The following is a 15,264-nucleotide window of genomic DNA, read 5'->3' on the forward strand; positions in this document are numbered from 1 at the left end:
AAGATTTTTTATAAATGGTTATACATGGAATTACACGTTTTTCTATGTTTGGAACGATTTTCTATCATCTATTACCATACATTGTTTCAGACATCCCAACCCAAATCAGGTTATCCTGTTTTAATGTTTTTCATATTTATTTATTGATCCACATGTAGCTTTTAATGAATTATACCGTAATGATGATATACCGTATTAAAGCAACAGAGATAAAATTCATTTTATATGTAACAGATTTATTCAAGCATAACTAGGTGATTGCAACTCTCACCAGCGGGCAAGGCTTCATTCCTTTTGCTGGTGATGCCGGATTACCATTGAGAAGTGTCTAATTATGATTTTGGTATTATTTATGCTTAATTTTTATTTTAATTATTCTATACTTTTGATTATAAAATTATGTATTTTCTTTTACTATGTTTTGAATATGTATTTATTGTATGGCAAATAAATGATTTGATTTGATTTGAAAGCAGTGTATGATGAAAACTATAGGCAAAATAAACTACCAGCAACATTTCATAGCAGTAGGTCCAAGATTAGATCATAGAATTATACTACACATTGTATGTTAGGATTGAATTATTTATAATATTTCATTTGAATAATCATAAAACATGTACCTTATGGACTTGTCACTTTCTATTTAACAGGCAATTGGAATTTTATAGAGGAATACCGTAATGCTTATTATAGTGAGGTCCAGGTTTTAATGACAGTATTTGATCAACTTTGGTTTCGCTATCCTTGTCTATCATTCGACAAAGCCGGTGGTACTATCCTTTTCTAGGTCCACAACGATGCCAAGTATGTTTTTGACAGTGTAGAAATATAATTAAATTATGCAGAGAATCGGAATCGCTATTTTTCTATCTTTATTCACTGTCATTATAACGTGGACTTCGCTATAGTGGGCTATCTCACATGAAATCAAACCTGATTCATAAAACTCATAATTACTTACCCCACAAAACAAGAGGAGCTTATTTTAATTCCATCAGAGAGTATGCGAATAGGGTATAGAGTAGGTATTTTATTATTATAAAAAATCATGAACGTTTACGTCTATATTATTCATTTTGTTCTGATCTGTACAGTAAATTATGCAGACGACGCAGACAATGTTTGTCTAATCACTATCCTATAACCTTCCACTTTTTTCCTTTCAACAAAATTGAATACATTACCACATTCCAAAAGGTTTTCATTTTTCTAAAATTACAGTTTCGCATTCAATAATCACATTTTATGTGATTGAAATTAGTTTTATTCACTACTGTTCTATCTCTGCCATTGTAAACAAGGATAGAGAATCCTGGAAGTATTTCATATTTTGACCACCAGAGACTGCATAAGTCGAATCTTCAGCCAACGTCTGTTCCCCTATGAGGAATATTCGTTGGCTGGTATTTTGAATAACATGGAATAAAAAAAATTTATACATTTTTTTAGTATAGTGATATGAAGTTTGTAATAATTTTAGCACACAAACATAAATTTCATATATTGATCACATGTCTGGTTGAGGTATTGAATTTAGTTGGTTTAATGACTACTCTATATGCTTCCTCATCTGAGCGTAGACCTTCTAACCTATTTCAAATGTAAGTTTTTAAAATAGAGATGCTTCCCATGTTATTCAAATAGAGTCACTTTCACGCTCTAGGGAGTTTTCCTGTTTTTTCCTCCCGAGAGCGAAAAAGTGACACTTTAGTATTATGTTCCAGGGAGTAAAGTAAGCACTTTAGACAGGAGGTGGAGGAAAAATTGTTTACTTGTAAGTGAAATTGTTTACTTTCAACTTTGCAAACGTCTGGAAAATCCCGGACTTCTCCGTGGAAATGAGGTGGTGCTGAACAAAATGAACAAGTAGTGCCCTTCTAATTTCAGCATGACGGTGCACCAGCTCATTCCCACGGACAAGTTCGGGATTTTCTAGACAATTGCTTTCAACTTTGCTGCATTTATCATGCAGGGCCAACCTTGATTACTGGATTTAACATCGATGAATTCTTCCTATGGGGTTTCAGCCCATTCGAATTTGTCGAATAATGATCAACTTTGAAAATTATGATATACTTTAGTTTAGGAGGATTATCATGTCATGTCAACAAATCAGATTATGTTGATCAAACCGATTGAATTGTCTAGCTAGATAAAATTCTCGCTGATTGATTATGATTACACAGCTGGAAATAATTCTGTCTCTCCCCCACACAGGCACACACATCTTCTATTATCGAGAAATGACCAAATTATCATCTGTTTTCCAATGATGAATATATCCTTCTAATGTCGTTCAGCGAGTTTTCCAAAGAATGAGACCTAGTGCAATTGAATCTTTATATCATAAGCCTACTATGTTGTAAATTTCGTAAAAATCGTTAGAGCCGTTTTTGAGATCCGTAAAACATGAATAACCAGATATATGAATACAGAGATTGCTCCCTTAATATAATAGGATAGTGTACGAAAGGTGAAAGCATCTATTTCCAAACTATCTAATAAAGAATTTCCAAAAATGAGCGGAGTATCATCGAGAGGAAGTGTTAGCGTCAATATGGTGAAAACCACCCTAAATACTAATAAAAAGAATAAATATTATCCTATCCAATCTATTCACACCTACTCATTCACACTCTCTTTCACTCTCTCACACACTCTCTCTCTCTCTCTGGTGCTAATACTCTTAGGATACCTAATCACCGAACTACTATCTATTCTAAATCGTTCCTTGTCAGTGCTTGTCGTGATTGGAATAAACTTCCCAACTCTATTAGATGAATTGAGAGCCGAGCGGGCTTCATCCTGTCTTTGAAAAAGTATCTTATAGAGAAAATGACTGAGTCTGTTCAACCCTAGAGCACTGCATGACAATTATTCTAATCTCCCTTCCTTTTCATTCTTCATTCTATTCATTCATCCATTTTCCACATCCCATCTCCATTCTACATTATACATACCGTATTAATCTTCTCATCTCAAGATTTTCTGTCATTTAGTATAGTATATTGTCAATATTACTCAATTAATTTCTGAAATTTCAATTAAATCCCACCCTATAACATTTATTTCATTTATCGAATTTTAATTATCAATGCAATATTGTATTCATTATCACTCATTCTAATTTCATTCATTCATTCATTCATTCGCCCCATAACTCTAAGATTCAAATCAACTAGATTTTAACTTATTAAGTAGAGTTTCGTTTTTGAGCATTACTTCGAGTTATAATTCCCAACAGCTCTAATTCATCACAACCTGGTCGTGTGTTGATGGGAATGATATTATTTTATATCCTTCTTGAAGAATCGACAATTATTTGTTGAAACACCGCCGATTTATGAAGTTACATTACCATTTTATATTATCGTTATTCTAATTGCACCCAATCTTTATTCTCATTGATTGATTTAATATTCATACTTTGTAAAATTCGTTGAATAACTAGAATTACCGTCATTTAATGTAAATTGGTTTTCGCCCCACTTGGATGTAATGAGCTGGTTTTCGTGCGTCATATGGAGGCCGAAAATGATTGTTTTCTGACCAGGCCGGTAAAAGTTTTACGGCCCTAGGGCTGTAAAATAACCTTGAAGTCAGCTGATTCTGATTTGATGTGAACGTGTTTACAAAATGGTTTATGAAACTGAATCAGTTTATGCTCCCAGAATTGAATAAGTATTCTGCAATAAGATACTATCATTTTATTTGGATGAATAAAATACAGATAAGATATATATTAGAGTAGAATAGAACTTCTAACCTAACTTCCGAAGTCGACGACAACAAGCATTGTTGAAGTTGACATTCAGATTGGCCAAATTTCAAGTGTGCTAAAACAGCTGATCAAAAAACTTTTCATTATTTTTTGTGTTCATTATTCAAGAATCAAAACATTTATAATAATATCATCTTATTGTCATTTGGAAGAATGAAAAGTATAAACCCAACCTCTTACATAATTGAACATAATCTTTCAGGTTATTTAGACAAATCAGAATAAAAAATAAAAATACTTGGACAATTTCCTGATTTTCAGATCACCTCAGATTTGCTAGAGCTATGACCTTCCTGTTTTGCTTTCGGAAGTGCCTGATAAACAATTATTCTCATATTTATATTGTTTATTTTTCTGTGTGGCGAAAAATAACGTTCTCACCATGAGCAAAAATTTTTTTTCCGGCTCTCAATCTTTTCTAGTCCTCGGCAAACGGCCTCGGACTTGAAAACCGATTTCGAGCCGGAAAAGTATCATTTTCGGCCATAGGTGCGAAATATACTATTATAAGCCAGTAAATATTGTAACATACATAAATAAAGAAATTCAATCTTATCCAATCTTATCTAATCTCTCTCTCTCTCTCTCTCACACACACACACACCACACACACACACACACACACACACACACACACACTCACCCACAAACTCCCTATTGTTTGTAACATATTTAAATTTGGGTAGAGGAAAAACCCTAACAGAAATAGTAATAGGTCTAAAAATAAAGTAATTGGCTAATATCGCCAAGCAGATAATAATCAAGATAAGATAGCATCAGCTTGTTCTGGCTAAATGGTACAAGAACTTAAAAAGGATTTGAAGAAAGTTTACTACTCATAAATATATTATTTATAAAATATTTGAAGATTGAGGTTAGGTAGATGTATTCACAGATCGGTGACCTAGAGATCGATCAAACCGAAGAACGTAGAATCTGACCAAAACCCCTTGGCAGAGCTTTATTGCATTCGGATGGTGTGCAATGTGAAAAAACACCCGTCCACGTGGCTAATTATTAGTTAGCATGGAATTAATATTAATATATATAATATTAACTAGCATGCAAAGAGCATAAATAAAAAACCAAATAAAATAATTTAATGTATTCAGGAAATAAGAGTTACCAGGCGCATGAATACCTAATAAAATTTGCATGCACCAATAGTAAAACGGCAGTTAATAGGCGGCAACTGTAGGCCAATTCAAAATATTTATATATATTTATATAATTGTAGTAGATTTTGTGTAAAAATTTGTGTAATCTATGTTATCAATATGGCTCGAATGCAAAGAAATTATTAATCATATAATCTAAGCAATATTTTGGCATTTTTTGTAAGATCTATTTGAATTTAATGGCGGAGGATTGGGATATTTAAATTTTATGCTAATTTGAAAGTCGGAAAGAGGATCTGTAAAACTTGAGAAGGAAGAACCAGCACTCGCCAGCCAGATGCCACCATAAGAGGACCCCAAATATTTTAGAGCGAAGTACCTTATTAATAATTTTGTAAAAATTTAAAGTTAAAGTAAATTATTAAATTTCTTAAAAGACTTCGTGATGCTATTGTGAAGCAGAAGTCATTTTTCATTTTTATTAAATTTATAACCCCTTGGAGGAGACGATTCCGGCTACCATATTCCCGGACCACATGGAGTTGGATCGACATCGGCGGCTTACAAGAAGATTTTCGACACGTGAGTGATTTAAATTTGAATTTAGTGATGGGCGCCCTAGTGCTTCGAAATAATCTGATGATCAAAGCTAGCTCGCCGAAAGGGTTATTATAAATTGAGAAATTAATAAGAGTAATACTTGCGCAAGTAAAAATTAGTATTAAAGGTATTTAATTGAAAGAAAAATATAGATCAATATTTTAGAAATTTCTATTTAATCAAAGAAGTACGAAATCTAGGCTATCAAACGTATGCATACAATATTTAATTTTTTGCAATACAATTTGCGATAATTTATCATAGTTCTAATTCACTAGATGAATGGCTCTACCTATTCCGTCAGGTGCCGAATCTTGCACCCTGAGATAAAAATATATATTCGATACAAATAAATCTACTAAATACTAGAGATTTTAATATATAGATATATTTGGATTATTAGTGGCTAATTTATCAAGCTGATCTTAGAGCACATATTTTTGATTGAATTATCCAAGCAGACAAGTATTAGCAAGTACATGTCACAGCTACATGCCAAAGAATGCATATGATTTCAAGATAAAGGCACATGGTAATGATTCGTGCCATAAATCTAGAATATAAAGTTAGCCTGTGATATTTTTATTGATTTCAAATATTGTTCTATTTTTTATATATATTTTTTATCGCTCTATATATATTTTTTGCCTCGATGATCTTTGCATTATTTGTGTAATATATGTGTGAAATTTTCATGGTGTGCAATTTATTTTATATTCCTCATCTCTATAGTATAAGTATCATTTTATATATATTTATTATTATTGAATTACAAGAGTTATTGGAGAAGCCCATATCTAGGCCTATCAAGATTTTTTAAGACTGAATACTATTAGAAAACCACGCCCTAATTATATTAAATCTCATGCTTTACCGACTGATGCCAAGCAGGAGGCTAATCGTTATTTTAATATAAAGAATAACGTGACAGAAAGACATGTCGCCCAACGTGATAGGCCACGGATACGACAGAAAGACATGTCGTACCAACGTGGGACTGATGATGAGAGCCAAGCTCATTGAATAATTATTTGAAATTAAGTCAATAACCATATTGAAAATTATAGATAACTTATACGAGTTGTGAGGAAAACTGGCGAAGGAAATTTGTATTACTTTTTGGGGAATCAATAGCTTAAATAAAGAGAAATTATATGTTTTAAAGAAAATTTTTTATTATTGTTATTGTAAAAAAAGAAATATATTTTATAGAGAGAGATTATATTTTATAAGCCTAAACTGCTAGTCAGAATCAATGAATAGTATTATTATATTATAAGAGCTTAAGTAATAAATAGGTTACCTGGCTTGTAATGTCCATAGGCCTATCCTCATTTGTGTCCTTATTAATGCCTTGTTGGCCAAAACTTTCACTTTTTTAACAAACACTTGACACTTAATCCATTTTTAAAATATGAGTCTCTTTTCGTCCACGCAAAGTAAGGTAGCAGACACACTGCAGACGGCGATAGTAGCGGAGATCGACGCTGAGGGGGCGCGATGGAGTCCAACGCCCAGATCTCTTCAATCACCGCCAAGAATCCTGTGAACAGTAATAACCGTTAAATGTCTCCCAAGAAGCAATAAGAAGGGTTATAGTAGAGGGGATGATCAAGTCATTTTCTAATAGTTTAGAAAAAACAATGACCATGGCAATGAAGGACTTGAAGGCGGAAATGAAGGAAATGCGGGAATCATTGAAGGATACATCGGTAAGAACGGGTAAGGAAACTGCGGACACAATATCAGCATCTACCGCTGAAAATCAAGAACTAATTACAACCGATTTAACAGCAAAAATAGCTACTGTCACTTGTGAGTTAAACGAAAGAATAGATAACCTACCAGCACAAAACACTTCGCAAATTCATGAAATAGCTCACCCAAATTCTGATACAAATCAAAACATAGTACAACTTGAAGGTCAAATACATCAATTTCCGCACGAGAATATAGAGCCTATTCCCATAGCAACGTTTGATTCACTACACAGTTTCAATGAATTAGGCCGTTTTGACAATACAGACCGCTATCTCCAACCTAAAGAATTTATAGATCAGATAAAACTAATTCAATCATTAACACCCACCTCTTGGAATTTTTGGCGTCTTCGTTTGACTAGTTTATTGATTGGCGAACCCCTGATGTTCTTTCGGAGTAGAGCCCATGAATTTACATCATTGGATGAGTTTGTAGCTGTCTTCCTGGAACAGTATTGGAGCAGAAGTAAACAGTTGGACGTGCTAGCGGACATTATATCATGCGATTTCAACCCTAACTTAGACGGTGCATGTACCACTTTCGTCACTGCCCTACAGTTTAAAAATTCTCAATTGAGCGAGCCCATTAATGAATCGGCATTAGCAAGTATTATTTTAAAGAAGCTACCGTATCAAGTTAGAATGGCACTCGCCACACAACCCATTACTGATTGTAAGCAGCTGATAAATCATTTATATGGCATACAATCTATGATGGCAATATCAAATCACCGGTCAGATCAAATGTATGCACAGAATCAACCTAATTCAAAAATTAATCAGTACACCAGCCAAGCCTATGAATCAGTACCATATGATCGCTCACGATCTACCCCTCAATTTAAACGCCGCTATAATCATAATCAAAATAACAGCTGGAATAATAGAAGTTTTCAGAATCGTCAAACAAACCATTATCCACAGCAAACCTATGAAAGAAAGTATTATTATGGCCGTGATCGATTAAACTCAAATAATAATCACACTCAGAACAATTACAACAGAAATTATAAACCGCCACCTCAACAAGTAAGCACAAATTATACATTAGCACATGCAATAGGATTGAATCAACAAAAAACCCAGAACCCAGTACCCAACGACCCGCCACCAGATATACAGAAAACTACAGCTAATAAACCAGGATTATATGATACCCCCGATATAACAAGCATAAGCTCAAATGAAACAAACCAAGAAAAGCAGGATATTTCAACGTCATACACCACATTCAGAAATGATTTATCGGAGACTTTGTTACAAGAAACACAAGATAACCCACCACCAGACACACAGGAGCCCATACAAGACAGCCTATCACAAAAAAACGCCGCCCACCATGCAAATTAAAACCAGCCGCAAGCAACAACCCATTTTAAGTATATTGTTTCCCGCCGAAGACCCATCACCGCAGGAAGAGCAGCCCGCACATCAAGAGACCGCCACCGCACCCGCGCATCATTCGACCCCACCGAGGCACCCCAAGGAACCCAGGATAGAGGACCAAGAGGATGACCCCAGGGAGGACGGCATCCAGGACAAGAGGAGCGAGCACCGCAAGGCCCGGAGACGCAAGCGCCCGAGGACACCCAGCCGACATCAGGACGAGGAGGACGGCATTCGGGAGAACATGCATCGCAAGGCCCGGAGGCGGAAGAAGCGAAAGAAAAGGAGGAACCACGCGCGCGCATACCGGCCGCATGCACGCTTCAAGAGGCAAAGGAGGACATCGAACCAACACCGAGGAGAACAGGAACAGGAGCATGCATCCGCGGCACATTCGCTTCAAGAGGGCAAATCAGCGATGTGACCGGCAAAATGGATCGAATGAATGGATTAAAACTGGAGCTACTAAAATGACTACTACGGATTCGTGCATGGGCAACAAGGAAATGGAAGATAGACTAATGAAGGATGGGAAGTGGTTAATAAGAGTGGAAGAAATAAGGAATTATATTAATAAAATGGAAGTACCTGGCTATATGTTGAAAGATTACAATATTAAAAAGTTGATAAATGTTTTGATATGGTGTTTGATGTTTGTAATTATGGCTGTGATTTTAGTAAAAGACTGTGTTGTAGATATAATGGAAAATATTATATTGTTATTATTAAAAGAATCTAGTATTGATGATTGGAAATTTAATATTATAAGAATGTTTATTGTTGCAAGCCTAATGAGTTATAATGAGCCGAAATTAAGAATATTAGATGAAAATAATGAAAGGAAGGATGAGTTAAGAGTACAGATTGATTGGAATAAGAATGGATTGAAAGGAACTACCATTAATGAATCAAGGAATTATTTAAAAAAGTATACAAGATACCGGGGTTTTATATTCATGAAGATAAATTAATAATAGGACAGCCTCAACAATCAACAAATGGATAGCAGATAACCCAACCAGCCTACAGTGTAGCTACAAGCAGAAAGTCAAAAGATACGGGAAAACCACTACAATTCTACATGAAATATCATCGAATTTGAAATAAATATGATAAGAAGTCAAAGGAAACAACACTATCAAGCCAATTACTAACCTTCCTTAATAAATTTAATATTGGTATAGGACCTCGTGGCAACAATCCAATGTTTTAATTCCTTCCAGCCGTTAGAAGCCTGTAATAAGGAAAAGAACAATTTTTAAATATGTAATTAAATTATATACATCAGATAAAAAAGGACACAAGCGGGGATAATAAAATTAAAATTTGTTAATTACCTTTTTAAGAGAAAAAATTGAGCAGTTAGGTTAGTTATGAAAGTCGATAGCAAATTCTGCTGTAACATGTAACACTATGAATTGTAGAACAGCGAACAGCTGACCAAAGCCACCCAAATCAAATGAATGTAATATCTGTTGAACATGTGTTTATAAAAAGAAGTACTGTACCCAAAGAGTTATTTATTATTGTTATTTATTATATTTATTAATGTCGATATATTTATTTATATGTTTTTATATTTATTACTTTTAATTATGCCACGTTTGTTACCTGAAAAGATTAAAGTGAATACCAGTTACCAAAACCAAAGAGCCATTAGCAAAAGAAAGTATTGTACCTGATGTATAGAAAATTATTTATATTAAGACCTAAGAAATACTATAAGATATAAGCCCAGAAGTTTATGAATCGAAATTATTGTCTAAAAGGAATCATTTATGAGAATTATGAATGTGTGTAGTTAAGTTGGCAGCCCTGCAAGCGGCGAATTCAAAAATTACTGTGTTGTAAATGGTGTCAGGAGGAGTACGTTTAGAAGTTTATATTTATGATATTTTTATGTGTGTTGAGGAGGAGAATTTGTTATTGTTTTTGATAAAGGTATAAAGGAGATGCAGCAAATATGACTGCGAAATGTGATAGAAGTAGGAGAGTATAATTTATAATAAAGTATAGTGTATATCAGTGTATTTGAAGGTGGTTTTTCATTAAAAACATTGTGATTCTCAAATATTTTGAATTCAAACCCAGGGGCGCGTGTAACATATTTAAATTTGGGTAGAGGAAAAACCCTAACAGAAATAGTAATAGGTCTAAAAATAAAGTAATTGGCTAATATCGCCAAGCAGATAATAATCAAGATAAGATAGCATCAGCTTGTTCTGGCTAAATGGTACAAGAACTTAAAAAGGATTTGAAGAAAGTTTACTACTCATAAATATATTATTTATAAAATATTTGAAGATTGAGGTTAGGTAGATGTATTCACAGATCGGTGACCTAGAGATCGATCAAACCGAAGAACGTAGAATCTGACCAAACCCCTTGGCAGAGCTTTATGCATTCGGATGGTGTGCAATGTGAAAAAACACCCGTCCACGTGGCTAATTATTAGTTAGCATGGAATTAATATTAATATATATAATATTAACTAGCATGCAAAGAGCATAAATAAAAAACCAAATAAAAATAATTTAATGTATTCAGGAAATAAGAGTTACCAGGCGCATGAATACCTAATAAAATTTGCATGCACCAATAGTAAAACGGCAGTTAATAGGCGGCAACTGTAGGCCAATTCAAAAATATTTATATATATTTATATAATTGTAGTAGATTTTGTGTAAAAATTTGTGTAATCTATGTTATCAATATGGCTCGAATGCAAAGAAATTATTAATCATATAATCTAAGCAATATTTTGGCATTTTTTGTAAGATCTATTTGAATTTAATGGCGGAGGATTGGGATATTTAAATTTTATGCTAATTTGAAAGTCGGAAAGAGGATCTGTAAAACTTGAGAAGGAAGAACCAGCACTCGCCAGCCAGATACCACCATAAGAGGACCCCAAATATTTTAGAGCGAAGTACCTTATTAATAATTTTGTAAAAATTTAAAGTTAAAGTAAATTATTGAATTTCTTAAAAGACTTCGTGATGCTATTGTGAAGCAGAAGTCATTTTTCATTTTTATTAAATTTATAACCCCTTGGAGGAGACGATTCCGGCTACCATATTCCTGGACCACATGGAGTTGGATCGACATCGGCGGCTTACAAGAAGATTTTCGACACGTGAGTGATTTAAATTTGAATTTAGTGATGGGCGCCCTAGTGCTTCGAAATAATCTGATGACCAAAGCTAGCTCGCCGAAAGGGTTATTATAAATTGAGAAATTAATAAGAGTAATACTTGCGCAAGTAAAAAATTAGTATTAAAGGTATTTAATTGAAAGAAAAATATAGATCAATATTTTAGAAATTTCTATTTAATCAAAGAAGTACGAAATCTAGGCTATCAAACGTATGCATACAATATTTAATTTTTTGCAATACAATTTGCGATAATTTATTATAGTTCTAATTCACTAGATGAATGGCTCTACCTATTCCGTCAGGTGCCGAATCTTGCACCCTGAGATAAAAATATATATTCGATACAAATAAATCTACTAAATACTAGAGATTTTAATATATAGATATATTTGGATTATTAGTGGCTAATTTATCAAGCTGATCTTAGAACACATATTTTTGATTGAATTATCCAAGCAGACAAGTATTAGCAAGTACATGTCACAGCTACATGCCAAAGAATGCATATGATTTCAAGATAAAGGCACATGGAAATGATTCGTGCCATAAATCTAGAATATAAAGTTGGCCTGTGATATTTTTATTGATTTCAAATATTGTTCTATTTTTTATATTATATTTTTTATCGCTCTATATATATTTTTTGCCTCGATTGATCTTTGCATTATTTGTGTAATATATGTGTGAAATTTACATGGTGTGCAATTTATTTTATATTCCTCATCTCTATAGTATAAGTATCATTTTATATATATATTTATTATTATTGAATTACAAGAGTTATTGGAGAAGCCCATATCTAGGCCTATCAAGATTTTTTAAGACTGAATACTATTAAAAAACCACGCCCTAATTATATTAAATCTCATGCTTTACCGACTGATGCCAAGCAGGAGGCTAATCGTTATTTTAATATAAAGAATAACGTGACATGTTGCATGAGGTGTCAGAGAGGAATCCCAAGCATTTCCGATATTGATTAACCAGTAAACTATGCAGACACCACTCAGCCAACTCACCTCATCCTCCTCCTTATCCTCTCACTCCTCCTCCCACCCCTTCTCCTCCTCCTCCTTCTCCTCCTCCTACTCCTCATCCTCCTACTCCTCCACCTCCTCCTCCTTCTCTTCATCATCCTCCCCATCATCATCATCACACTCCAACTGAGTTATGTACACTGCTGGTGACGCTATTTTCGATCTCTCTCACTCCAATGGCGACTCAATCAACCAATGACCGATCGTGTGGTCGATAGGCATTGCTGGTATGATGAGGCGATAATATTGTTAGGATGACCATGATATTATAGAGTGTGGTAGAGAAGTTTGCTTATTCCAGTTACTCTGATATCGGGGGACCGAGCTTTGTTCTGGAGTGTTTGTAAAATTTGTAACGAAAGATTGAATTTACAGTTCATATATTTATTTATTCATTTTCTCAGTCGTATAATTATTTTTTCAGTTATTTGAGGAGGCATAACAGGCTTATGCCCAAAACTCTCCCTTTTCAAATTTATACTACTGTCCAAATCAAATCTAGGTTACGCTACTATCACTCATCAAAATAACAATTTTTTCACACTTCAAAAAAGAGCACATCATCAATTACAAATAGTAAACTATGAATTCGATTTACTATGTTTGCTAATATATTTGTTAATATACTATGTACTGTTTAACACTAAAAAACCGTATATATTCATCGACGCGAAATTCAAAAATGAACATACCTGTCAAATTTTATGAAAATCTATTGCTGCGTTTCGCTGTGAATGCGGAACATAAATATAAACATAAAGAGGAATGCAAAACCGTCGACTTGAATCTCAGACCTCAATTAGCCCAAGGAGTAGGTTATGTCTCATTCACTTCTGAATTTGAGTCCAATTTTCAGTAGAAATACTTAGAAAAAAGAGATTTTGGTTTTGGATTGGTTGAAACCGAAATTGTATAACAAAATTATACCCACTGATCACTAAAAACTGCAAAATGAGGAGCTACTTTGAAGAATTTTGATCCAAAAAAAATATAAAAAACTTTGTTACAAGCACAGCTAAAATTCTATATTATACAGATAATTCTATATAGTATATTTCTTGATAGTAACTCCATTAATAGTAATTCTCATCTTCTAATGAGAACATCCCTAGCTGTATCTGCATACGCGAAATAAACACATTTTTTCTTTCCTTGCCCTATTACCATAGGTAAGGAAAGTATTGCTTTCCGAAAAAATTAAGGTACCCCAATTTCTAGATTTCTATACGTTTCAAGGTCCCCTGAGTCCAAAAAAAGTGGTTTTTGGGTATTGGTCTGTATGTGTGTGTGTGTATGAGTGTATGTGCGTCTGTGTACACGATATCTCATCCCTCAATCAACGGAATGATTTGAAATTTAAAACTTAAGGTCCTTACAATATAAGGATCCGACACGAACAATTTCGATCAAATGCAATTCAAGATGGCGGCTAAAATGGCGAAAATGTTGTCGAAAACAGGGTTTCCGCGATTTCCTCGAAAATGACTCCAACGATTTCGATCAAATTCATACCTGGAAAAGTCATTGATAAGCTCTATCAACTGCAACAAGTCCTATATCTGTAAAAATTTCAGGAGCACCGCCCCATCTATGCAAAGTTTGATTTGAGATTCTCAATTATTATCAGTCTTCAAATACAATTCAAACTAAAAAATTCAAGTGGAAAAGATTCAGCATGAAAATCTCTACATGTTATGTTCAGTAACATTTTCACCTGAAATTGAAAATAAGCTCGAAATGCGAGAAAATGCGATTCAATTATAATTGCAAACTGTTGGCAACTGTTGATTCTATTAAATCATTCACTTTGAAGAGATAGCAGACTTCGAGTGTCTGCAGCGCTATTGTCCTGTCACCAGCTGTCTCAGATCTTACAATAGGTAGTAGATTTGAGATGTGCGGGAACACTAGCGTCAGTTGATCAATTTTCATAAGGGCAAGGAAAGTTATGTGAGTGCGCCACACCAGATTTTTATTGTATCATACATTTGAAATGTAATCTTTTCGAAATGATTTTTCATTTTACATGAACTTCAATTTCTTTCACAGTTATTGGAGCACAAAATGGCGGCCAGGCCTCCAAGGGGTCACAGGGGGCAAACGCCCTCAGCCCACAGACGCATCAAGGGCCGTACTTCGACAAAGCGGCGTCCAAAAATGTGACCGCTTTACTTGGGAAGACAGCCTATCTCAACTGCAAGGTTAAAAACCTTGGCAACAAGACTGTGAGTATTCATCTATTCATTTCTTTCGAATTCAAGTCTGTGAAAAAAATACATAAGATGAATTCTTTGTTTTATATGACTGTGTTTATCAAATAGTTGTTTCAAAGGTTTGAGACAAACATTTTTTTTTTGAAAGTGAATTTTTCATGAAAAAATTTTAAATGCGAGACTACGGATGTATTCCAACTTTAAAATGA

General features: G+C 34.0%; 1 protein-coding gene across 2 annotated transcripts in view; it reads left to right on the forward strand.

Moving 5' to 3' along the window:
* The window catches only part of LOC120348747 (SPEG neighbor protein-like), a 441,368-nt gene that overhangs the window by 290,103 nt on the left and 136,001 nt on the right, over window positions 1-15,264 (forward strand). For both annotated transcript variants that reach the window (XM_039435554.1, XM_039435555.1), the window contains exon 2: window positions 14,892-15,067. In XM_039435554.1, the coding sequence (XP_039291488.1) occupies window positions 14,892-15,067 (176 nt within the window). The remainder of the gene's footprint in view (window positions 1-14,891; window positions 15,068-15,264) is intronic.

Source organism: Nilaparvata lugens, chromosome 9 (assembly GCF_014356525.2).
Source record: "Nilaparvata lugens isolate BPH chromosome 9, ASM1435652v1, whole genome shotgun sequence".
NCBI classification, from domain to species: domain Eukaryota; kingdom Metazoa; phylum Arthropoda; class Insecta; order Hemiptera; family Delphacidae; genus Nilaparvata; species Nilaparvata lugens.